Source organism: Channa argus, chromosome 5, assembly GCF_033026475.1.
Source record: "Channa argus isolate prfri chromosome 5, Channa argus male v1.0, whole genome shotgun sequence".
NCBI lineage: Eukaryota > Metazoa > Chordata > Actinopteri > Anabantiformes > Channidae > Channa > Channa argus.
Genome location: NC_090201.1, coordinates 4,149,365 through 4,177,068, shown reverse-complemented (window position 1 = coordinate 4,177,068; position 27,704 = coordinate 4,149,365). Strand labels below are relative to the sequence as shown.

The following is a 27,704-nucleotide window of genomic DNA, read 5'->3' as shown; positions in this document are numbered from 1 at the left end:
GTTATTGTTTTGACTTCAGGGTTATGGCTGAGGAGGTTTCTGAAAAGTTGTCTTTGTTGTATGGTTGACATCATTACAGTTAAAAAAATAGCAACATGACAAACTTCACAATGCGCTGAACACATACATTGTTACAAGACAAACCTGTCCAGTCTGTCTGGGCAAGTCATCATAAAAGGTGCAGTTATTTATATATCAAAGGTTTCACATGCATTAGTTTTAGTAAAACAAGCAACGTGACAATGTTCCTTATTAATAGTCATTTACTGCAGGCTTTTACTGAGAGCAAACGGAACTACAGATGCCAGCAAATGTGTATTTGACTGAAAAAATGCCCAAGAATGAAATGTATACTCTCATAAAACAATACCGTAGACCAATAACTTCAAAGTCATACCAAATGAAAATAAAAGAACTCAGTACAAGGACAGTATATTGTAATCAAAATTGTACTTAGACTTGTACTTTAGACTTTGCTAAACAATTATAGCCTGTTTAAATCACATAGTAGAGCAAATGGCTGTTGTATCTAGCATTGTGTTGTGTTGTAGATGACAATGTATGTGCTAAAATGTATCTAAATCCAACATAATTTTTAGCTTTGAGATTGTAACATTGCTGATCTTGTGTTTAGTGCCCTTGGATTTTATTTTGTTGTCCCTCCTGTGCCACTTCCTGCTCCTAGTCTGTTTAGGTTTCTTCAGTAATTTACATCGTTAGTCCTGATTAATTTCACCTGCTACCTTGTTCTTGACTTGACTTAATAAGCGATCATCAATTTGATTTATTTTGTCTTACTGAAACTTGGTTGCAGCAGGAAGAACATTTAAGACTAAAACAGATAATTTAATAATATTTCTTTACAACTCTCTTCTGTTTACCATTTCCTAATAACTTTTGAATTTACAATAATAGACTATACAGCAGTTAGGGAAATTCCACTACAGCAGGTGCTTAAGTTAAAAAGCTTTAAACAAATTTAAACAAAAGATTCTTTCATCATTTGCTTCACCATTTGTCAATACAGTGGAAAGTAGCAGCCTTATTACTGCTGCACAAGTTGATTATCTTGTTGACAATTCTGCAGCCTCACTACGTACAAAACTCGATAGTGTTGCCCCTCTGAAAAAGAAGGCAGTAAACCAAAAGATGCAACACGCAACTTCAGACAGGCAACATGAAAGTTAGAAAGAATGTGAAACACTATAAGGAACTGGAAAAACTATTTAAAAATGTACAAACAAGCCCTCTGTGATGCCAGAACAGCATATTATTCATCCTTAATAGAGGAAAAACAAGAACAACACCGGGTTTCTTTTCAGCACTGTAGCCAGGCTGACTAAGAGCCATAGTTCTGTTGAGCCTAGTATTCCCCTAACTCTGAGCAAGAATTATAATGTATATAATTGTTCTGTTAGATCTTAGTGCTGCATTTTAAACCATTGATCACAAAATTTTATTACAGAAACTGGAACATGAAATGGGGATTAAAGGAACTGCACGAGGTTGGTTTAAATCTTATCTATCTGATAGATACCAGTTTGTTCAAGTTAATAATGAATCATCCATGCACACAAATGTTATCTATGGGGTTCTACAAGGCTCTCTGTTAGGACCAATACTTTTTAATTTGTATATGTCTCCTTTAGGCAACATTATTAGAAAACATTCTGATGATGATACCCCGATATATCTATCTAAGGAACCAGATGAAAAAAATCAGTTAATCAAGCTTCAAGCATACAAGACATAAAGGCCTGGATGTCCCACAATTTTTAACTTCTAAACTCGCACAAAACTGAAGTCATAGTATTTGGGCTCAAAAATCTCAGAAATATGTTGTCGAACCATATTGTTACTGTAGATGACATAACTCTGGCCTCCAGTAATACTGCAAGGAACCTTGGAGTTATTTTTGACAAGGCTTTGTCCTTTAGCTCACATATAAAACAAATCTCTAGAACAGCCTTCTTCCACCTATGGAAAATTGCCAAAATTAGGACCATCCTGTCTCAAAGTGATGCCAAACAACTAGTCCATGCATTTGTTACCTCTAGGTTGGACTACTGTAATTCCCTACTTTCAGGATGCCCCAGTAACTCCCTGAAGAGACTGCAATTAATCCAAAATTCTGCAGCAAGAGTGCTGACTAGAATTGTGACTATGACCGTGTCGCCTCCCACAAGGACAACATCATCCTGAAGTTCGCGGACGACACCGCAGTGATAGGACGCATGAGTGGCGATGACGAGGCAGCCTACAGGAGGGAGGTGGCCAGTCTGGCATCATGGTGCGGAGACAACAACCTCACCCTCAACGTGGAAAAGACAAAGGAAATGATAGTGGACATGAGAAAGGAGAGGAGAACGCATCAGCCACTGTTCATCTGGGAGATTGAAGTGGAGAGGGCGAGCAACTTTAAATACCTGGGTGTCCACATCAGTGAGGACCTCACTTGGACACCTCACGTCACGCAGCTGGTCTCGAAGGCCCAACAGCGACTGTATTTTCTGAGGAGGCTGAGGAAGTTTGGCATGTCGCCGACGATCCTCAGCAACTTCTACAGCTGCGTCATCGAGAGTGTCCTGACCAACTGCATCACTGTGTGGTACGGCAGCACTACTGTCATGAACCGCAAACGCCTGCAGAGAGTGGTGAAGACTGCGCAGAAGATCACCAGGACTCCACTGACCTCTCTGCAGAGCATCTACCACCGCAGAGTCCACAGGAGAGCTGCTTCCATCCTCAAAGACCCCTCCCACCCCCAGCACGGAGTGTTCACACTTCCACCCTCAGGACAGAGGTACATTAGTGTGAAATGCAGGACCTCAAGACTGAAGAACTCTTTCTTCCCCTCTGCCACCAGACTCCTAAACAGCTGACAGGAGTTTGCAACCATGGACATACATGGAACTGTTACATAACTGTTAACATGGACATAACTGTTTACATTGAATCACATTTTGCATTTGCACATTCATTTTTTCGGGCTGCACTACCTTACCAAGAACAGCACTACTTCACTTTATTGCCTTATTCAGAACTGCACTACCTCACCTTTATTGCATTTATTGCACTTATTTTTTGCTCTTATTTTATTTTATTTTATTTGTATTTTTATTTTATTCATTATTATTATTCATTATTATTTATTATCCATGGCAGTAGTGCTGCCGTACCACACAGTGATGCAGTTGGTCAGGACACTCTCGATGACGCAGCTGTAGAAGTTGCTGAGGATCTTAGGTGACATGCCAAACTTCCTCAGCCTCCTCAGAAAATACAGTCGCTGTTGGGCCTTCTTGACCAGCTGCGTAACGTGAGGTGTCCAAGTGAGGTCCTCCCTGATGTGGGCACCCAGGTATTTAAAGTTGCTCGCCCTCCCCCCCCCCGATGGACTGAGCTACTTTCCTCCTATTGTCCATCTCTCCTCTCATCTTACCCCACTCTCTGTCCCTTTCTGCAGGTCTCCCCGGCTTTGGAGCTGTGTGTTTTCCAGTGTGCAGCTACTGGTCCTACTAACCTGCCCAATGTTTTGTTGTTGCTTTTTGTTGCTTTTCTTCTTTTTTCTCTTCACTTTCCACTCACCCCAACCATTCAAGGCAGATGGCCGCCCACCCTGAGCCTGGCTCTGCTGGAGGTTTCTTCCGTTAAAGGGAGTTTTTCCTCTCCACTGTTGCCTAGGGCTTGCTCAAGGGAGGATTGTTGGGTTCTCTATATACATCTTTATAGTCTTGACCTAATTCTGTAAAGTGCCTTGAAATTAATTCGTTGTGAATTGGCACTATATAAATAAAGTTGAATTGAATTGAACTGTTGGTTTGCCACGCCTTTTTTGTACTGGACATTCCTCAATCTCCCTCGTTTGGACTCCCGTTTCTCAGCTCTGCCCGATTCCCGTTTTTGTTGGACTTTATCTGTTTTTGGTCTAAGGTTTGGTTATTTTTTGTTAGACTCTTTACTTTAGTTTGTCTTCCCCTTTGGGTATTTAGGTTTGTGTTGGATTTACTTTGTTAGTTTATGCTGTATGTAATTCTTGTATCTCCTTGGGGAGTGATTTTTAGTTGTGTTCACTCATTCTTTATTATGAATACCCCTTTTACTTTGAACCTCCGCTTGCCATTTCCTCACTTGGGTCCTCAAGCCAAATTATTCGGTCCTGGACAGAGATTCTTGTATTACCTTCTAGCTACATGTCATGGTCTGCATGTTGCCATGACAACTGAGCATCCACAAGATGCTGATGTGTTGGTCATAATGTCATCTTCAAGAACAACAAACACTGTATATTTCAGTCACTGTGTGTGTGTGTGTGTGTTTGTGTTTGTGAGTGTATGTGTTCAGTGTGCTAAGCCTAACCTTCAGGAAATGCTATCAATACAGCCATTCAGAAGGCAGCAGCAATTACTGTGAGCCATTAAAATGCTGCCCTGGCTGTGCTCACACACACTTTTAAATGCGAATGAAGCGAGCAGATTAGCACTTGCGGGTTATCAAACAATGTAAATACAATATGGCTTTTGCATTTCCTTATGAATTCAGCACTCCTCTGTTTACCTAACTTTGAGGCATTAACATTATATTCAACCTGCAGGATCCGAACACACTATTGAACATAATAATACTTAGATGGTTCAGAGAGTCAGAAAAAGAAAAGAGAACATGAATGTGTGAGGCCATGCTCTGAATATTGATTTGGCATGAGTTTTTACGCCAAAAGCCCTTCCTTGGTAGCACATCAGGTTGGGTGGGATTTGAACCCACAGGCTTCTGCATCCCAGCCCAATGCTCTACCACTATGCCACCAGGCCCCCATTTTTATGCAGCGTATGAACTTTCTTTAAGCCTGGATAACTATGTAAAAAGGTATAGCACAAATATGTGAGGCACCTGGGACACCCTCCACTCCTCCTAACTCTTGAATCTCTTTTGTCAGAAGAAGGTCAACTAACAGTGGAGTCTAAAAAATGTTGCTTCAGTCAATGACAGAGAAACGTTTTTTTAAATAAACGTAAGTCGCTGCTGAAATGTGTGTTGTCAGGAAGGGTGAGCCTGGTTCCCTACTGCACACACACATCACAAATACACAACTACAGTCTGCCTCTTGAGTCAGAATAAGAGGGATTCAACACTCCAGATTCTTTTACAGGAATGTGGCTGTGATACATTTTTTTAAAAATGCTAGGAGTTGGGTTATTCACATGTGTGCAGGTTTATCCTTATAAAGCCTTAGTCTATAATGGAAGCAGCAGACACATAATTACACTTTTCTTAGAGAACTGTAATACCAAGAGGGCAAACTTTATATGTAAGTAAGATATTGTTTTCAATTGCAGACTGTGACATATAAAACCTGTGCTGAGCAGATTTTTCTACTAACATAATGGCTCCTGGCTATGGCCACACCTCTGTAGAGTCAAGGTGCAGGTACAACAGGTTTTGAGAGCTCTATGAGTAGGCTGCGTTTGAAAACAACACTGCTAAAGAGCACAAATCTCCTCAATGTAGGTGAGATGAATCAGATTGTTTTCGTCTCATTTTGTGAACAAGATTAAAAAGTTGTCTACATTCTTGTCAGATCTTTGTTTCTCATCCTGCAAAGAAATATACCAGTCAGACTGAGCTGTGGGAAAGATAGGATCAGCCAAATCTAAAATTATACGCTAATCTTATTGTGTTAAGTATGAAGTAATGCAGGGAAGTGGGTCTTAGCATGCTAGCGATGTGATTCTGGCCGAGAGGCTGAAATGTTCCAAAATCTAGAAGATGAGTTACGTTGAATTTTGGCATCTGTATCTGTATCTGTAGCTCTCAGAGGAAAAATCCTGCTTGTGCTCTCAGATCTTTCCTTTCATGACCTTTCTTATCTCAACTACATGCGGTTGGTACCAAATTGCTGAATAGGTAGACAAACTTAAATTAATGACATTTCCATTAGCCTTAGCTATGTTTCTTAGGGCAAATGTAAATGGTAAATGGTCTCCACGTTTATAGCGCCTATTGGTACTCAAAGTAATTTGCATTGCTTCTCATTCACCCATTTGCACTCACAATCACACACACTCACGCACCAATAGGGGAGCTGCTATGCAGCTGGCCAACACACACCAAGAGCGCCTAAGTTGGAGTTTAGTTTCTTGCTTAAGGACACTTCAACATATGACAGGAGGAACAGCTCTACCTCCTAGGCCACAGTTGCCCCCTAACTAGCAAATCTTATTTAGCTAACATGCAGAAACAAGATGGTGAACATTACTATTCTCATCATGTTGGTATTCTGATGTATAAACAGAATGATTCCAGTGTGTAAAAATACCTGGACATTTTGCATTGAAACTATAGGGAAGAACATATTATTATTAAAACTAAATGAATAATACATTTTGGTTTTATAGCAAAGATCATTGGTCTAGACTGATAACTAGCAAATCACAAGGACAGGTTCATTAGCAGACAATTATATGTTGTGAAAATATGTGACTTATTAACAGAAACAGATTTAAACTAAAAACTAAAGAAAAGTATAAAACTGACCAGTGCAGGTAATGAATCTTCCAACCTTTTTTTGTCACACCGGTGACATGAACTCAGCTACAATTTCACTTATTCTTAAACCTAACAAGACCCAACTTTACCATCAAGTTAACATCCTATTTCCCTTATTAATATTGACATTAAAATTATCACCAAAGCACTAGCTAATAGGATGGACAAATATGTGACATCAACGACTACCAGGGCTCGTGGTGGGTAACAGTGTCACTCCCACTAGCCACTTTGGGGTTGAATATTATATCTGTTTTTTACTTGTAGTCTAGACCTTATTAGTTCTCAAATGCGCCTCCATTTTTATTTGCAGCAATTACGTTTCCAGCCTTTTGTTTCCTCTGTTCAGATGTGTTGCTGCCATCAAATTCAAAATGAGCTAATAGTTTCCATGAAATAGTACAATGTCTCAGTTTCATGATATTATATGTTGTTTATGTTCTATTGTGAATAAAATATGCATTGATGAAATTTGCAAATCATTGTATTTTGTTTTTATTTAAATTTTTACACATTGTCCTTTTTCTGAATTAGGGTTGTATGTTCCTGCTATGTGGTATTGCACAGCCATCAATAAATTCTGGTAAGACATTTTCAATTAACTATCACACTGTCTTTTGCTTTCTCCAACATTTCCCCTGATTCTGCCTACTAGTTATACTGTAATCACATGCTGTCCTGGGGCAACAATGATAAGCAGTTATGGAAAATTGACCAATTGTCAGGGCAGAGGGTTACATTGTCTATGCCTGTATCTGTGGCACTATCATTAGAATGTAACCATTTCTCTCTCTACGATATAAGTTTATATTTCTTTCCTGTTGGCTATTTGATTCATTTGCCTTATGAACCAACAACCTTTATGTACAAAATGTCCATGAGCACACACACAGACACAGTTGCATAATTGGTTACTCCGGTCATTAAATGTAGTCACAGACACATAACTTTGTCTTTTGTCTTGTTCTCTATACCTGTATCAAATGAACTAAAAAAAAAGATTGAAAAACAGTGTTTCTCCACATACACTAATAACTTGCTTCGTTTGTCCTGTCATCAATTTAAATAATGGATTACCGTAACAGACAGTTGAGCTGAGCTTCTGCTTAACATTTTAAGCATCAAAAAAGTAGTCCACAGGCACAGTAGAGTGGAAATTGTTCTCTTGTTAAATGGTTGCGTATGTCTTCATTATATCATACAGATAAAAAAGCGCAGCCAAATATATTTGAGCAAGTCACCAAGTATATATTGTATTTGTAGGAAACACTGTACTGTAGGCTAGTGCTTTGCTGATCAGAATTGAAACTGAGATTTCAGTCTAAAAACTGTTGCAATCATAACTTTAACAGCATAAGAAAATAATTTAACACAGTTTTTAGTTTACAGGTTTAAAAATATAGATTTTTTTTTAAAAGGACAGTTTTTTTCTGTTAACCCTTGTTTAGTTTTTGCATTATGCAGTAACATTACTCAAAGATGAAATGTGAATAACTCGTGGGAGTTTTGGAGTTACTGTGATGCTAAATAAAATATAAAGCAAGAACAGCGTGATGTGAAACGTTTAAATAATTTTATGTAAAATGACTTTAGATTCATTATGACTAATATTAACTACTTCCTGGAGATGGAAAGAAGCACCTATTGACAGTTTTCTCTTGAAGTTCATGATATAGTACTGTAATTACTACATTCTACAGAGAACAAGCAACATTATTCAAGATACCACTCACTGCTAGTGGGAATGTTTCAGAAAAGAGAGAAAAAGAAATTAACTGTCCTCTCAGAAGGTGTCTTCTAATAATTTCAAACATTATATTCTTGTAATAACAATGAGAAACATTTCTCAAGTTTCCAAAATTATAAAAACTACAAATGTAATCATAACTCCTACGTCAATTAAAACTTGTTTCACATTCCTAATTTATGTTTAAACAGCATCTCTGAAGACCATGCAGTAAGATATCAGTTGGGTCAAAAGTGGCTGACTCCAACCCTGCCTGGTTTTCCTCTCTGGGTCATTTTCAACCGACACTTGTAAACAAAAGTGGTCAAGAATCACCACTTTGGAGGGAACATGCAGGAAAAGGATAACAGAGACTCAAAGATTCCAAACTGAACAACCCTTCGAGGGAGATTGTCAAATACAATGAAACACAACAAGGAGCCCACCTTGGAAAAGCACATGCTTTAGAGCACATCTCAAACACTATTGTCACCACATCTCAACCGCTATTGTCACTGACACTTATCTGTCGTTATGCAGTTGAGAGTTTTAGCGTGCCATCTGTTTGTTCACTCTGAACCACATGCCTCTGTCATGCCTCTGTCATGCTCAACATAACTGAATACAGGAAGCTTTTTCAGTGTACAGTAGGTTCTTTGGAAAACTTTGTTCCGCCATAATCTTGCCTTACAGTAAATACCAACTGTGTGGAGTTTCAGCTGCATCCAAAACAACCCCCACAACTCTTTGGTATGTGTATCTTCCAACCCCTGTTCATCTGATATGTCCTATCTCAACTCAACTATAGTAACTTATTCAGCATCTTTAGGCAACTTGCTATACAGTTTAAATTAGTGTAGCTGCCTAGAAATGCATGACTTTGCAATGTATGCCCAGATTTTATTAATAGATGTAGATCAGCCTAATTTACATACAAATGGTTTGGCTCTGGAAAGGTTGCTTTGTGCAGTGAACCCAGCAAAACAATTTGGTCGGAATCTACGTTTGCATTACTTATGTAATGTGTTTTATTTTTTCAAAGAATGTAGATATCCCCAATAACTATGGTAAAATACTCTATTTCAAACTTGCACATGTCACTTTTAAGATGATGGACAGCCATTTACATATACATTATTGTACACACACATACACAGATTAATACATTCATACATACATACTTACATACGTATGTACACCATTCTAAAAAGGGCAGAAGAAGAAGTGAACCTTTTCAAACCCAAACAGTTATGGAGCAGTGTCAGCTGAATGGTCAAAAAGACCAGTCTCACAGACATTACCGAAACAACCAGTTATATTGCACTTCAAGACCAGCACCAACTGACAGAGGTTCAAGTTCAACATCTGTAAAATATAGTAACAATATATATGACTTAAATTTTGACATACATTGTTGTTTGGTGACCATCTCAATGTTAGCCACAATTTCCTAATAAGTGGTTGTGTTAAATAAATGGTTTGCACTTATATAGCGCTTTTCTACCTATTGGCACTCAAAGCGCTTTACACTGCTTCTTATTTACCCATTCACACTCACAATCACACACACACTCATACACCAATGGGGGAGCTGCTATGCAGCTGGCCAACGCTCACCGGGAGCAACTAAGTTGGGGTTCAGTGTCTTGCTCAAGGACACTTTGAAATGTGACCGAAGGAGCCGAGGATTGAACAACTGTGACATTGGTGGACAACCGCTCTACCTTCCTGCGCCACAGTCGCCCAAATACAGTACATAAATACAGAAACCTTGTTTAAACATCCACCTATTTTGTTAATGAGCTGGGCTTTTTTTCTGTGCCACCTTCTGCTGTGACCAGGATGTGACTATTACATGACAGAATCACTGTTGACTGTAAAATCTCTTCATTAGACTACCTTGAATTCGAAGGACTTGTCATGCGGCTTTATATTTACCATTTTAATGGCATTTTATGGCTTAGCTCTAAATCCTTTACAGCCTTTTCCCTCTGGTGCATCTGTACATTTGCAGTACCAAGCATCTTTGTTACATTGTAAATATGATTTATACAATATTACATAGTGTAGATTGTTAAAATTAACTTTACGCTGAGGTACTCTGAAGGGAGAGTGGACAGTAAACATACTTTCCAGTTAGACCATTAGTTAACAAACAGCAGCTTAACCCTTGGCAAGCTGTCAAAGCCACACTGAATATATTTGCTTAATTTGTGTGTATGTTTGTGTGTGTGTGTGTGCATGTATGTGTTTGTGTGTTATTGGACTGGACTTTGTACCAGGACTTGCACTGGGCATGCAAAGTAAAAGAACAAAAAAAAGGACTAAATGTTCTGAAAAGAAGAAAACAAGACAGTGTTTGCACTAAGAGAAGGGCACACAGACAGAAACTTGTCACTGTTTCAGCGTGATTTATACTAATGCTGAAAGGGAATCAAGACTTATATAAAGCTTTAGTCAGCGGAGTCAGACTCAGCCACACAACATTACATCCTCATAATCTCATCTTTATTCAGCTCTGACAAATATTTGTGTGAGGTGGCTGTGTGTTACTGAGGAACCATAGCCTTGATCTCTTTGTCAGGCAACAATAGATCTATTTTTGGATATGGATTGTCATTGCCTCTCAACAAAAATTGTTTGATTACTACTGCATACTCTATACATCATGGAGTGTCCCAGGTCTTCAACTGCTAGATGATGAATTTGGACACACTATCAATCACCATTTTCACAATAGAAAATATTATTAGTAAACCAGAATGTGGTCCTGATAGTCCTGTTGATCATGTCCACTTGGCAATCAGTACAGTCTATGAAGGGGCATATCAAGATAAAAGTGTTCTCATTACCCAGTCACCCTAAGCAGCCACAATGTTGACGCTTGTTTAGGCACGAGTCCATGATGTGACTGAAAAACGGCTCATGTTGAATCCAATGCAATATCCACATTCAGATTTTCCATTTTATTTAACTAGCAACATAACAGACACAACATTAACATAAACAAAAAATAATAAACTTGACTTAACCCTGATTAGACCACCTATAGCAACTTCTTCATCATCTTTAAACAACTTGTTCGACAGTTTAAGTTGCCTAGAAATGCATGACTCAAGTTAAAAATTAGTGACCAAACAGCAGCAGGAGATAGACATTCTGACCTCGCAATCTGTGCCAAGATTTTATTAATAGCATGGGGATCATTCTCATTTACATACAAATGGTTTGGCTTTGTAATGCTTGCTTTGTGCAGTGACCCCAGCAAAACCATGTGGTCGGAATCTGATAATGTTTATATATACATACTATTCATTTTTGTACACATACATAGGCAGAGTAATACATACATACATACATACATACATTCGTATGTAGACTATTCTAAAAGAGCAGAAGAAGCTGTGAACCTTATCAAACCCAAACAGTTAGGTAACACTGTCTGTTGTCACCTGAATGGCCTCAAAACGACCAGGAACAAGAAAGCAAAGAAGGCAAGGCCCGGTTTAAGAATCCAAACTTGTTCTGGAAGCCCTATCTCAAGGTCACTTTTTAAATTGAAAAATCCATCAAACCATAGCTCTGATGACATCATAAAGAACACCATGTGATTCAGCTAAGAAGCGAGTCAATCTCTATACATCAACCAGAACCAACCAAACCGCCATCCTTCACAAAGCCACAACAATATAACCAAGGCATGAGTTAAAACATCACTAAATCCCACTTTTGCAAGAACCAATGATATTGCACATGGAGATTCTTTAAGGGTTAGGGCCATAGTTCTGTCACCTTCAGAACATTTCTGTAATCCTTTTTTATATTTTGGTCATTTCTTTTCTCCCTATAAGGAATGATGCCATCTGCAGTTTCTGCCAGCAGGTTAAAACGAACAGTAGTAAGACGTAAGATAAGTAAAATAGTTATGAAACTTCTAGCAGTAGGCAATTGGATATGAACAAAATGGTTATAGAGTGCTTCTACCATTAGCTATGTGTTTGTTATTATATCCGTGACAAAAATGATCCTGCCACATTAATGACCTTTATCTTAGGCCAGAATATCATGTTTCTACTAGACCTAACCATGTTGTTTGGTTCTTCTGCATAACCAATCTGTGATTGTTCCATAGGGTTAGTCCAATATGTGTCTGCTGCAATTAGGACTCTATATCAAAAAATGCATAGGGTAGGGACAGATAGCGTATATGGTCATCTAAGTAGGAGAGCTTGTTGTATGCTGTTGAGAACTTTACAGTACAATTGTTACTATATTATGTAGAAGCAACTTATGTTCCTACATAACCCACTGCACCCCCTGCATGAAATACAATTACAAATCATCCTGCCAACACCCTCTGCTCCTCCCCCTGGATGTTACTTACCTTAAAGGCAAACTTGCGAGTGATGCTATCTGAAGGCTCCACTCCTCCAATCTTGAAACTAAGCAGGGGCAAACTCCCTAACACCGTGTCCTCCTTTTCATCTGTGTATAAGAAGAAGAAAAGGTGAAACATGACAGGAAAATACAAAAAAACAAACAAAAAAACAATAGCAATCTGGTGCATTGTTACAACTACTGTGTCAGAGAACCAACAATTAAAGCCTGAGCCTGTTTATTCAAACTACAACAGACACAGCAAAACAGTTTTTAGTGTCCACACATTAGAATGCAATCAGAGCTGCTGTCCTCCCAGAACACACTGCTTCAATGCTGACAGCTTCTGAGAACAGAATCCATTACGATCTCAAGGTCCCTTTGATAAGCATCAATAATGGCTTGCTCACTCACTCACACGCACAAAGATCCCTCGGTGATAAAAACAGGAGCACTAGTTCTGACTGAATAATGGAAGATCGCTTGAAAATTTCAGCAGGGAGCCACTGTGTCTCTCTGTGTCTTCCTAATCCTTATTTCCCGAGCGTAGCTCATACACCGGCTCTCTCTCTGCTGCTGACTGTTTGTGTGTATGGGTGGGTGTGTGTGAGAGAGAGGGAGCAGGCGAAGGCAGGGAGCAGGGAGGGAGAGAAAAAGAAAGAGACAGAGAGCACTAAGGGAGGGGGAAGGGCCTGTGCAATCATACAATATGCTGAATCCTGCTCTCTCTCTCTCACTCTCTGGTTCTGTCTGTGTGTTGTGTAAGATAAAGATAAGCCCATGTGACTCAGTGTTGCAGGAATCTTGGCCATTACCCAAGTGTACCTGTTCCTCGTTTGCACCAATCAGACTTCAGCAATACACACACACACACACACACAAACGCACACACACACCTACAAACACAAACACACACACACACACACACAGTTGTTCTTCTATCTTTGTGAGGACACTTTTCTGACATAATGCAATCCCTAGCCAATTACCCTAATCATAACAATTGAATGCCTAATGCTTACTCTAACCCCAAAAGCCCTTTGAAGGGGTTCAAGAATGTGACGACCATCCTCACTTTATCAAAATTTCCTTACTCATAGGGTAGAAAATCAAACTGGTCCTCACTTTGCTGTATCCAAATCCACACACAAACATGTACACACATACACACATAAAGATCTCCTGTCTCATGCTCATATCAATGATTAATTGGAGTCTACATTTATAGACTGACACAAGGGGATTTCTGAAGAATGTAGAAATTATTATTTTTTTAAATTTTAACTGACCAATGATATCAAAGTTGATACTAGATCAGTTAAATCAGACTAAAATGTTTTAAACCAGAAAATAAGTAATATTAAGTAAAATATTTTAAAAAGAAATCATACTATTTTACTAAGGGTAAGTCTGGAGATTTTTAAAAAAATATTATTATTATCTTTTTTTGTCCTTTCAGCTTATCACGTAAGTTCAGGGTCACCACAGCGGATCGCATGTTGATTTGGCATAATTTTTCCCCCGGATGCCTTTCCTGATGCAACCCTCCCCAATTTCTACTAGGCTTGGAACAGAACTGAGGAACCATAGCCTTGATCTCTTGTGTGATAGAAATGGGCTGCTTGTGGTTCAGTGTCTTGCCCAGAGACACTTCATGCCGGGACCGGGGATCGAACCAATGAGCCTGTGGAACATGTGGTTAATGAATCCTACTAGCAATTACACATGCACAAGCAAAATTATGGTACATTTTTAATCAATTTCCACATATATTGTTTGTCCACTGATGCACTGTTTCTCCTGTGTGATTAAAACATTTCTCCTATTTTTTGATGATAGTCCAATATTATGAACTCTCATGTCAAATTAATTCATATTTTGAACCTGTTTCTAACACAAAATTATATATTAAAAATAATTTTTATTGTTACTAGGAACCGATGGCCCACAAACAGTCGAGCGGACAAAGACATCATAAATTCCATGAAATGAGTACTAAAGTTTGCTATTTTCAAAATTTTATATGATTTAAGAAAAATTTAAATATATGAGTTAAAGTGAAATAATTAGCATACATAAACAAGCTGTACCCAGAGTTCTTTATAACCAAAGGCCACCTACAGTACATGGTCACCTTGGGGAGTCACCCGGTGCCACAAAAAAGGAGTAGGAAAGGTAAGGAAGGAGTTTTTTTGTCTTACAAACCTGAGTGGAGACAGAAGGTGGAAGGACACTGTGCTGAGGGCTGAATCTGACATAACCAGTTGTTCTGCCCTGAAATTATCATGTCACAAGGCAGCAAATCCAAGCATGTTAATACCTGTAACACCTATAAATCCAGATGTTTACTCCTAGAGAGACAGCTGTCAAAATCACTCCATAGGGCTCCATTAAAACTCCTTTCAGTTGTAGTTTTTAAAGCAATAGACATTTGTTTTGCATCAGTTTTAAGAACATTTAGCAGCTGAACTACTTGTTCATTCTAAGGTTAATTTCTAAACACTGCTCAGACCTGTCTGCTACTAAACATTTACATTTACATTTACAACATTGTCTCTAGCCCTCTGTTAAATCATATAGAGACATATAATTATTTTTTTCTATATCACATCGTTAATATGTTTGCAATAGCAAAATCAAGTTTTTTTCTGAATAATAAGGTATTTTAAAATGTATCTATGCAAAAATATTTTAACAAAGAACTGGGCAGCCTGGGGCACCAGACTATGTCTCGCCTCACGTAACAAATGATCCTGCTTGGAGAAAAACACAATGCTGGCCACAAAGTTCTTCTGCGTTTTCTCCTCCCCTTGTGCCATTTTTTGGCCACTGGTCCTCGCTAGCATAGCAATCAGAGTGGTAAATTTCACCGTCACACATTCTTCCCCAGACTCTTCACTCTTTCTAAGCCCTCTTTTCCAAAATACAGCTGGCCCAGACAGAGAAGGGGGAGATGCTGGATCAAAACAGACATGATGTGAATAAATAGAGAAGCTCCCAGCACAGATGGAACTCAAAGTCAAAATAAGGAGGTAAGAGGAGAGCATGGGGACTTCAAGACCGTGGCTGTAGTTAGTTGTTTTTAAAATGGTCGCAGTCTTAGCCTAGATTATTTTGTTACTTGGTTACAGAGAGTGGAAAATTACACTGACAAAGAACTGTAGAGCAAAAGTGCAGAGAAATAGTGCAGCTGTTAATCCTGAAGTGACTAAAATGTTGGCTGTTCTCTGTTCTTCTTGCACTGTGTTTTCTGTTTGCATGTCATGAGACTATGCTGACTTTATTGCTGGGATCCTGCACATTGTGTAAGGGCTGCGATCAACTCTGAGGCAGAGGCCAGGAGAGAAGGAGTTACAACGGGGTCTTCTACACCCATCAGCGATAACAAACAAATGCCATCTAGTATTAATCGTGTGGTGAACAGGATAGTACTAATAATGTGGAAATAGCTATGATAAAATGATTGTTCCCTTATTTGATTTCAACAATTCAGGTCACAAATTAATTAATGCATTACATTAATTAATGTATTTTTTGACACTGAACCCCAACTTAGTTGCTCTCAGTGAATGTTGGCCAGCTGCATAGCAGCTCCCCCATCAGTGTGTGATTGTGAGTGTGAATGGGTGAATAAGAAGCAGTGTAAAACGCTTTGAGTGCCAATAGTTAGAAAAACGCTATATAAGTGCAGACCATTTACAAGTGAACTGACAGCTAAAAGAGCACTAAGGCACTACTCTCTCTAGTTTTACAAAATTTGTTTTCTTATGTAAAGGTTTAACCACAACAATGTCAAAACTAGTTGGAACAATTATGTAAGTGAATGATTAATAACAACCGTTGTCAGAATGCATAGTTCATTTACCAAAATAAAATTGTAAATGATGTGGTTGGTTCATGTAACCATCAACTCGAATAAAATTCTAAAATTTTCAACTTCAAAAGCATTACTTTTGCCTAATTTCAAATTAGTTTGTTTAATTTCATTACATGTAAGTAAATAGCTTTTGGGCCTCTGACAGCAAATATTTGATTCCTTTTTTAAATACCTACAAAATGTATACCGAGTTTATATGACAAAAGTGCTGATAAAATTGGCTTGAGATTTGACTGCAATGAGGATATAATGGGGATATTTGTATATCTTCTAATGCCTATTTTCAAAATCACAAGAGTTACAAAAAAACAAATATGGAAAAAAGCAATATCTCCATGTAATGAAATTATACAAACTAACTCTTGTGATAGGAGAAATACTATTTTTACGTTACATCTGTATATTTTATTTCAGAGTTGTAGATTAACTGTGGTACAAAATTAGTATTTATTTTAAAGTCATTAACATCAAATCTTAATTTTGTACTTATACCCTCATTGAATTTAAAATAGAGGTGAAGAGGTCCACCATCTAGGATTTTAAGCAACATGGATTTTGTAACAAGAATGTAATATTGCAGCCTTTCAATCCATGATAAAAAGCAGCAGATGTCTATGTAGGAAATGTAGATTGGTCTACATTCAGCTGTTCAAACTAGTGTAGATTTTCTGATTTTCTTGAGATTTTCAGCCTCCACCTGCCTAAACTTTAAAAAGGCCCAAGCCAACCGTAAATGGTCTGCACTTTTATAGCGCTTTTCTACCCATTGGCACTCAAAGCACTTTACACTGCTTCTTATTCACCCATTCGCACTCACAGTCATACGCACACTCATACACCAATGAGTAGCCAACGCTCACCAGGAACAACTAAGTTGATGTTCAGTGTCTTGCTCAAGGACACTTCGACGTGTGATCAGAGGAGCCGGGGATTGAACCAACAACTGCGAGATTGGTGGACAACCGCTCTACCTTCCTGTGCCACAGTCGCCCCAAAGGTTTGTAAAGGATCCAAGGATCAAGTAATTCAGAAAGCAGTAGCTTATAGATTACATAGTAGGTTGAAAACCACACAGGTCAAAACACAATATATATTTATAATGACCATAAACAATAGCACATGGCAAAATTACATTCAGTCTACTGTAACTATGTACACTGCCCCAGACATTAAACAGCAGTGTTTAAATGTCTGTTGTTGTTTTCCACAGTAGCTGCTCCACTGGATTTATGGATAAGCCATACCTAGCCACATTAGCCCACACACTCGCAGAAACTACAGTATACTCATGTTTAGACTCATGTCTGTAGCTAAGGTAACTTTATTACCCATTAACGATCTAACATTTATTTCTTCATATTTCCTTTTTATTTCTTCTTATTTCTTTTGGTTGATCTATTTCCTACTACCACCATAGATGTAGGCCTTTTTCGAGGCTTTGTTCAATCTATGCAATGAAGAAAGCCCCACACTGGATTAGCAAGTCTGATAAGTCTATGTTTGTGTGTTCCACAGGTGGGATGTTACTAAAGCACATTAACAAATTACTAACTTTAAATCTGGCAACATGTTGTGTAGATATATATTTCAATAAATGGTGAGAGAAAAGCACAAACCTTTGTAATAAAAGAGACATCTGTCAGTGAGGACAAACCACCTCTTGTTCCACTGCTTCACTCCACTGCTGGCCTGCATGGAAACATACCACACACTCATTTACAATCATCTCAGTCTTTAACACTATTATTCTGAAATTTCTGATGAAGGGACTCTATATTTTCATATCTCTGCTAGAGAAGATTGAACATAATTTGACCATAGGGACAGGTAAACTAAAGTGCATCCTGTAATTTGTCAGTTTGTCTATTTTGAAGGTGAAAAGTTGCCTGAAATGTGCTGCCCTGGCTCACCAGGAGCAATTAAGTTGGGGTTCAGTGTCTTGCTCAAGGACACTTCAACATGTGACCAGAGGAGCCGGGATCAAACCAACAACTGCGTGATTGGTGGACGACCACTCTACCTTCCTGTACCACAGTCACCCCTAAAAGTGTGGGTGTGGGCCTACCTGTCGACAGGTGCAGAGTCTTCTGCAGCTGTCTGCTCTTAAGTTACAGAAATTGTTTGATTGCAGTGATTGCCTCAAAAGGTCGTGCAACAAAATATTAATTTTTGTCCAGTCCAATTTCATACATTTTTTAAAAATGCTTTTGTTAAACCACAATTTACCACTGATATAAATTATTTAATTTTCAGAACAATATTTTATTTATTATTACTTTTGTCCATTTTAAGTTAACCATTGTGGGTTTTTCTTTCTTTAACAATAGGTTACCAACAATTTTGTCCACTTGTCTACCTTTATTCAGCTGCTGTATTCAGGAGAGCAGTGTTCAACATCCTAATCCTGTTGTTATTTCACTAAATTACTAATCTCGTTGTCCTGTTCATAAAGTCAACCTTTAAAAACACTGTACCTGCTTGTACAGCCATCCCTGTTTGATGACTTCTGATTTGGGATTCCTGCGCATAGAGTTGGAGCGCTTCCCAAAAGTTGCAGTCTTTCTGGGAGTACGAGACATCTGCAGGCCAGCAGAGATATATAAGTAGAAGAGGGATTCTGAATGATTTAAATAAATGATCAAATACAATGTAAATTTTTTTAGTGCTGTATAAAAGGTCAACACACATGGTGAAAGTGTATATGTCTCCTACCATAAAGTTAACTTCCACTAGAAAAAAAGAGTGTATCCATCAAATCTGAACTATAAAATGAACTACTAAATAACAATATAACTATATAAATATATAACTATAACTAAAGCTATAGTGCATAATATTCAATAAGTGAAATTAATCAGTGAAGCCAATGATACGCACATGACTATTTCTAAAAAAAATTTCACAGATTTAACCGTAGAATCGTTGAATTAGATACATGTGATAAAATATGGAAAACTTGATTACTGAGTTAGTGTGACCAATACATGGTTTATTTATTAGGCATCACACTGGAAATGTGTGTTCACCCTTGAGTAAGGCTGGGCTTCTGAAGACAGGTCCGACACCATATTGACACTTTTGGAGTGAATGATCTTCTCGGCAGCAGAGTTCACCTTCCCATTCATGTCCAAATCACAGTGCCTGGACACATTAGCAAAGGCTCAGCTGTTAGTTAATCAGTGTTTTGTAGCCTAACAAGAGGAAAGTAATGTAAATACTATGCAATTTAACAAATTGTACTAAATTATGATCTGTGAAAATCTAATGTGATCCAGTCTATCTCATTGCAGACCTCCTCATTATGTGAAATACTAATGTTTACATTTATCTCACAAGTGGTTCTGAGAATAATGGCTCTTGGTCAAAAGCAAATGTTGAAGGGGTGTGACTTTGATATATGAGACTGCTGTTCACTGTCTGCCACAACTGACATGAGAAGGGGCCTGTTTTAGGATTAATGTGAAAGGCTTGTATTTGTGGGCTGACCCAGTACAGTACAGTTTAAACATAGTACAGCACACTTAATGGGTCTAAAACAATGTCTAAACAAACAGCCCTGCAATAAATCTTCCTTCACAAATGTGCTAATATTTCTGTTCAATTTGTTTTAAATAGACTTTAATTTAACTGTGTGATCAGTTTGGAGGCTGTAGCACTGTGCTACTCTTAGTACATCAACACTACCATGCTAGTTGTAGCTTGTTAGAAACAATTCTACAAAAAAGTTACTGTAGCTTACTAATTTCATGGCTGGTAGAAAACATGAAAATAAAGTAGCTTGCATTTTTTTAAGGATGCAAGGTGGAAATGTAAAAATTGTTGTTTTCAAAATATTGTCACTTGTCTTTCATGTTGAGATGGACTGTTGAGGTTTGTCTTGAAGAGCTCTGAAAAGTAGCACTTGCAAAGTGGTTGTTTTCTTTCTCCAATGTCTGTTGAGGAATGCCACCTGTCAGGTAGAACTGACAAAGCCCTTTCACATGAGAAGTGAAATGTCTTCAAAAACTACAAGCAAGTCCAGCTGCCTCTGAACAGTACCACAGGCTAACAAGCACCTGGATGACTGAGATCTCATACATTTCATACATACATACTTTACATAAGAGATGTTTTTCATTTTAGGAGGTGCATACTTGGCATGGCTCTTACAGGGCTCTTTGCATTGAGAATACTTACATGGTATTACATAGCTTGCACCCAACTAGAACAAATGTATATGCTGTCAAACCCCAAATTTGAGATACCTGCCAGAGCAGTTGGTAAGCGGAGTTTGGACATCCTTTTTATGATGTGCAAAATCACTGCTCAGATTAGATTGGTTTAACACACTAAGCTTCCCTGATGATTTTTCCCTGATGATTTTTGTAACATAATAGTCCGATTTCTATAATAGTGAGTCAGAGGCTTAAGAAATTTCAAACAGAAACAGATAAATATATACATAACCTGAATGTTGTCACCCGTGTGGCTTTGATACAACAACAAAACTTTATATTTACAATTAAGAAAATAATGAAGGTTTGGTCCCACTTTACAGTAATATAGATTAGAACTTGATGCCTCATTAGTGGATGTATACTAATATTTCTGTTTTATATATTTTCATTTATCTTTTTTTCTTTGTTTCTTTTTTATTATTATTTGTTATTATTAGGTTTAATTTGTTCTGCTCTAGCAGGCCTTGCTTTAGTTTAGATAATTATACTGTAATTAGCACAAACTTTACTGAATGTAATTTATTCTCTACAAATCAAGTTAATATCGTAGTATTAAAAAAAAATAAATCCATTTAGCACTGTACATATTTTTAGTGATAGATGATTGAGTTGTTGCATTCTTTCTCTCAGCTGTTCAGACCACTGCAGTCTGATATGGACTTCTGAGTCTATTTATTGATCAGATGGGTTACAGGTCTGATTTCTATATCCAACCTCAGGGAGGATCCAGTGATCACTGGTGGGACCAATGTAAATTATGCCTCACATTTCCACAATGATAATCAATGAGCGAGACAGAGCATAAGTCACATCCAAACACTCCTGTAGATGTAGAGGCAATCTAATGCCTGTGTACCGTGTGTTTTGTGTCCCACTGTTTATCAGAAATGTGATGTCCAAATAGGTTTGAAGTACTGCAGCTGAAAACACTGCTGCAAATTTTGGTTACACATTACTTACTGCAGATAAGAGTGTACTGTTGTGGACTCTTCAAGCTGGATCAGGATTACTGCTGGTCCAGCTGGTCCATTGCAGTCATGTTGACTAAAAGCAGACAAAGAGAACATAGATTAAGACATGAAGAGTTTGAACAATCTGGTACAACAGTATATTATCTGGGTCTTCAATTATAACATACCATTTATAATAACCCAGGATTATCTCTTAATAGTGTATAATTAATCTGGATTTTTTTTCTAATGCCATGTCTGACTAAGACTTTTCCACATTAGATCATGTAGATACTTGTGTAAAACACAGGGTATGGTCACATTATTGATTTGGGAACCTCAGGCTGAAAGCTAAGAACCATTTGTTTAGCGTGGTGTTGGTAAGCGTGTTCCTGCTGAAGTTGTTTTTAATTAATTAGTGTTTAGGTGACAGTGTCTAGTAAAACATGACATACACAGGTAGCAAACACTGGACTCTACAGCCGTTACAGGTCACACACTTAGGTGATGCAGCAGTAGCTGGTCAGAGTACAGAAGTACTGCAGCTGGTGAAGTCCTCACTTCATTACCATGACAGTATTCACTATCTGCAGCGTCACTAGTGTGTGTGTGTTGGTCAATCAATATCTGTGTAGTTTTTATCACACACACCCGCATACAGACACACAGATGCACACAAATAGAATGACTCAGTACTACCAAACAAAACAAGAGTCAGATTGTTTTCAGTCCTTGAATGTGTGAAATCCTTGTTGGTTTTGAGAAGAGGCCTTTAACTTAGTGCCAGTGGCAATATGGTTTCTTACAATCAGTCCCTACAGCCAGTGGTCACTGGTTGTACTGAATCATCACATAATTACTGAAATACAATCACAACAGAATCAACAAGTCCAAATTTAATGCTGTGCAGAAGACATAATACAACTTAAGGCCACATACATTGTCTGTTGTCACTTCCTTGTCAAAGCAGCAAATCACTCCCAAACATAATTGGCACAGAATGCTAGTAGTCCTTGGTTGCCTAACATGTAGTTTGGGACTCAAGAGTCTGGGTTGCAAGTAACTAACTGAACATGGCCTGGTGTCTGTCTATCTCTGTGTGAAAAACACAGTGGGGCAGACCTTGTCAGGGATAACCTACAAACCTATAAGGCATTATTATTGTCAAAATTAAACACATATAAATAACCTGCTTTTATTTACATTTTGTTTATCTTTTATGAGAACAATCACACTGTATACCTACGATACAGACAGCATATATGAGCAACTGTGGCTCAGGAGGTAGAGCAGTCATCCACCAATCCCAGGGTTGTTGGTTAAATCCCTTTGAGCAAGACATTGAAACAAAACTTTGCCCTATATAAGTGCAGACCACTTACCATATATTTTTTACCATTTGTTTGTATAGGGGAGTTTTTCCTTTTTGCACTTTGCTTGCTGGCATATTTGTAATTTGTGATAATGGGGTTATGTAAAATATATTACTGATTTGATTAAAAATAAATAAATATGTCCTAAAAATTAATTGCATTCCTCCATATGTAAAAATCAACTCAAATGTATTCTTAGGCACTTTATTACAGCAAGTTTGTGAACCCTTTAGAATGTGTCATGCATCAATTGTGTGATTGGATTTTCCTAAAATGAGATAAAGGGAATCCAACTGCATTCACGTGGGCTGTGGGAGGAAAGCCACATGGAAGATGTCTATAGAGAAAGGCCACAACCAACTGGCTAGTTTAAACCCATGACCTTCTGTGATGTTGAGGAACTTACCACTCTGCTATTCTGCAGCCTTGCTTTAAATGTATGTAATGCCTTCACAAATGGGACTATAGGTGTAATTTCTATGCAAACAGGACTTGTATATGACTGACTTCAACAACAGCTGCTTTATTTTGTCTGATTCTTTCCATGTGGGAGATGGATTACCAATTATGCTCTGTTTGCATGTATCCAATTTAATATCATAAAGATCACAAATCCTGGACTCAAGTTTTAAGCTACATTTCTTATCCTATTGGAATTAGAATAAAGTTAATCAAACTACTTGTACATGTGAGTAGTTTAGATGATCTTAGCCTTGGCCAAAGTGATAATAACAATGAGAGAACAAAACACAATGTAAAAGGAAAAAGAGGTTGCAGTGCTGCTGACTATAGTCTATAGTCGACAAGTCAGGAGGCATACAGCAGAGCCTGGACACAGAATAGTCAAACCAACATCTTTCAACTCCTGCTCCTGATGTAGCACTGCATCACTGCTGAACACACCAGACGGACAAAAGCCCACACACTGTCATATGGTTCACACACACACAGTAACTGACACATTCTACACATACACAGCAGGGCTTATGTGTTTCCTGCTGGCACTGCATTGCAGTCATCTCTGACCTCCAAGCTCCTGGTCATACACTCCTTCATCAATGTCCCTATCTCCCCTTTGCCTTTAGTCTTTGTCCTCATCCTATCCTAACCCCAGCCATTCATGTCACTTCCTCCTTCCTCTTTTCTCCCTCCACCTACCTGATTCTCTTGTCCACACGGAATTTCAACATCCTCCCCTGGATCAATCATGTACCAACAGCGCAGGACACAAGATGACAGACAGATAGAGGACAGATAGAAAGACAGAGAGAGGTGCAAAGCAGCAGGAGAGATGGAGAAGCAGAAAGATATACTCTATGTCCGCTTCCTCTCTTACAGGCTCCAAGCCTCTCTCTCAGATTGTTTCCTTACCTGTCTCACCCTCCTTCTCCTCCTTCACTTTACCTCCCACCCTCCTCTCTCTCTCTCACACACACACACTCACGCACACACACACTCTCTTTCTCTCTGCCTCCTCCTGACAGAGAATTGCACCACTCAGCTTATTCCTTTCCTCAGTGTGGCTGATATATATTCTAATCTCTATCATGGTCTCTCTCTCTATCTTTATCTCATTTGCTGGGCATCGCCCTCTTTCTCTTTCATTCCTTCTCTCTCTTCTTTCATTGTCAGTATCTGTCATTCATCTGCTGGTTTTGTCTTGAAGGACAGTGCCGCTTTGCTTTTCTTCCTTTAACTGTATGCAAAATTTAGATATGCACATCCAATTTCTTTCTGGTACAAACATTCACTCCATCCAGGAAATTGAAAAAAAAGGCAGGAGTATACACAGGGATATAAACATCCATCCTTCCATTCAATATCTTAACCACTCATTCTGTTCGGGGTCATAGGGGGCTGGAACGTATCCCAGCTGTCGTTGTGTGATAGGTGGGGTCCACCCTAGACAGGTCTCCAATGTCTACTGTAGCATTCCCTCTTCTTTCATCACCTGTCTGTAAATGTCTGGGAAGTGAGGAGACCAGTTGGTAGAGTTTTAGGACAGTAATGTTATCCCATTCTTGTCTGATTCTAGGATTCTAGCTGTTCAACAGTCATTGGGCTGTCATTCAACAGCTATGTTTTTGTGATAGATTCAGTATGGTAAATGGTAAATGGTCTGCACTTATACAGCACTTTTCTACCTATTGGCACTCAAAGCACTTTACACTGCTTCTTATTCACCTGACAATCACACACACTGACAGGGGAGCTGTTATGCCGCTATGCTCACCGGGAGCGACTAAGTTGGGGTTTAGTGTCTTACTTAAGGACACTTCAACATGTGACCAGAGGACCCGGGGATTGAACCAACAACTGCGAGAGTGGTGGAAAACCCCTCTACCTTCCTGCGCCACAGTCACAGTCACCATTGTTTTGTTGAAATGTTAGTTGTCAAATGCTCCTCCATTTGTTTCTGATTTGTGGCTATTAGTTTTTTAACCTTTTTCCCCTCTCCCACCTTTTTGGAGTTGTTTCATTGCTGTTAAATTCAAAATGTTTCATTTAATTATAAAATGTTTATGTTTATGTTCTATTGTGAATAAAATATTGGTTGATGAGATTTCCAAATATTGCATTCTTTTAAATCTGAGTCTGCCTCTGTCTCAACCACTTACAAAAATTAAAATTAAAAAAAATTAATTCTTTGCACTTAATTTATCACTTCACATCAGAATAGTGGTTATGTTCCTTCATAAATACAATTTAATTTTTTTTTCTCATTTTTAGGAACTAGGGTTTTAGAATTAATTTTGAGGTGTTCTCTTAAGTTGTTTTTTGATGTTTTTATTCTTTGATGTTGCAGAGCATCATTCTTCTTGAGTTTCTGCCATGTGTTTTTTCTTTTTTTGGTTTGACCACTAGATGGTGCCATAGTGAGAATGTAAGAGAGGAGAACAATGCAACAAATCATGACTTGATTACTGAAGACTGTAATTACCAACTACAAATGTATGTAGAGTTATTTATTGTTGTGGTTTGGCCCCTGATGACAGTGTAAAAAGAAACATTGGGCTCTCATTCAACATGATGTCACTTGAATAAAAAAGAAAATAAAAAAAAAGAGAGCCTTTTTATTTATTCCTTTATTAAGGATTTAAGGGTTATCAGCACAAATCTTATTGCGTTAGGGTGCATCTTTATTTCATCCACTGCTAATATGAAAACTATTAGAGCAGCTTGCAGAAGGTATGAATATCACACCCTCTGCATCTCTCTAGCCTGCTGTCAGAAACTGCCATTTGCCATAAAGCCAACACATTGCTATTCACTGAATCTTGCTTGCAGACTGAGGTGGCAGATTCTTGTTGTTCTTCTCTTCACAATATTAGCAGTATTTTTGACTTATCACTTTGAGAAAGGGAATGTAATGGTGAGGAACCTAGAAAGTTAATTTAATTCCAACTAGATCGATAATTCTACACCAAAGCAGTAATCCACTAATTACTGTAAGTAATGACAGAATCCCCCCTTTTAAAATTTGGGCTGCTGTTCATACTCACCTCAAGTGCTCTTTGCAGTCTGTAACTGTTGGACCTAAAACCTAGCTGATAGGCGAGTGATAACAGTTAATTATTAACTGGCCTTCCAATACTTTAAGATGGGGCTATGTTTAGGCTCCTTCCATTTCCTAAGCGTCACTATGAATTAAGAGAAAACAGTCTCCAGTATGCCAACATTCCTCACTCATGGAGACAAATAAGGCAGTGCATCAGTGAGGAAAATAGTCAAAATGCAACTAAAACAGCACCTTCACTTTTAATACTTAGTCAACAAAACAAAAACGTATGGTAAGAGCAATGCTGAAAATAATGCATGTGACCTAATAGATACATTGATCCAATACTGATCCAACACTTACCATGACTAACTAAGTTTGGGTTCAGTGTCTTGCTCAAGGACACTTTTCAACATGTGACCAGAGGAGCAGGGGATTGAACTAACAACTGGAATTGGTGGACGACCGCTCTACCTTTCTGCGCCACATTCGCCCTGAAGAAACACTGAAAACTTCAGAAACAGACGTGAATCCCAGGAAGCTCGGGAAAAACACGGAGGAGAATCAACAGAGAAAAGCGCAGGGAAAAAAAAAAATCAGGAGGCAGAGGACAGAGTGGTAACATGACTCAGGGAAAACCAGGAAACCTGGGCGTTCTGGCACGGAGGAACAGGTGAGCTGGGTATATGAAGGGGAGACATCTGGTGAAACCAGAGAAACTAATAAGGCAGAGCTGAGGGGGGAGAGACTGAGGAACAGTAACAAGGGCAATACAGATCAGTCACAGTCCTGACATTTTCAAGCAAAAGTGTTTTACTTCACTTAACCAAAGGGCTTTTCTTGGTAAACTGTATATTCACTACTCAACACACCTGTCTTAGGGCCAGTCCATACTCATATTATTTGGAAAATCACAATATCAGTGTTTTTGTTGCATTTACAGTTGCAATCAAAACTTTACATACACCAGTCATGAATATGATTGTTGTGGCAATATTACGCTTTAAATAATGTCACCAATAATTTGGTGCACACATTTTTAAACATTGGAGCTTTTTGACACAGATTTAAAATGATAAACAAAACATCTGTTAGCAGTTGTAAATGTGGACTAATTGTGTTTCTGCTTTATGAAAACA

At 38.3% G+C, this 27,704-nt stretch overlaps 1 protein-coding gene across 20 annotated transcripts in view; it reads right to left on the bottom strand.

The window, feature by feature from the left end:
- plekha6 (pleckstrin homology domain containing, family A member 6) overlaps window positions 1-27,704 on the bottom strand; it is an 89,707-nt gene that overhangs the window by 38,637 nt on the left and 23,366 nt on the right. For 9 of the 20 annotated variants that reach the window (XR_010914368.1, XR_010914369.1, XM_067503371.1 and 6 more), the window contains exons 1-6: window positions 24,225-24,271; window positions 21,704-21,787; window positions 19,553-19,667; window positions 19,001-19,105; window positions 18,143-18,215; window positions 12,657-12,757 (exon numbers count right to left, since the gene is read on the bottom strand). Coding sequence is in view for 9 of the 20 variants with exons in the window: in XM_067503371.1 (XP_067359472.1) it covers window positions 12,657-12,757; window positions 18,143-18,215; window positions 19,001-19,105; window positions 19,553-19,667; window positions 21,704-21,787; window positions 24,225-24,256 (510 nt within the window). In the remaining 11 variants the exon portion in view is untranslated. Of the gene's footprint in view, window positions 1-12,656; window positions 12,758-12,935; window positions 12,955-13,063; window positions 13,282-18,142; window positions 18,216-19,000; window positions 19,106-19,552; window positions 19,668-21,703; window positions 21,788-24,224; window positions 24,272-27,704 lie in introns of those variants that run through there. The other 11 variants (XM_067503388.1, XM_067503384.1, XM_067503380.1 and 8 more) reach the window with 5 other exon arrangements.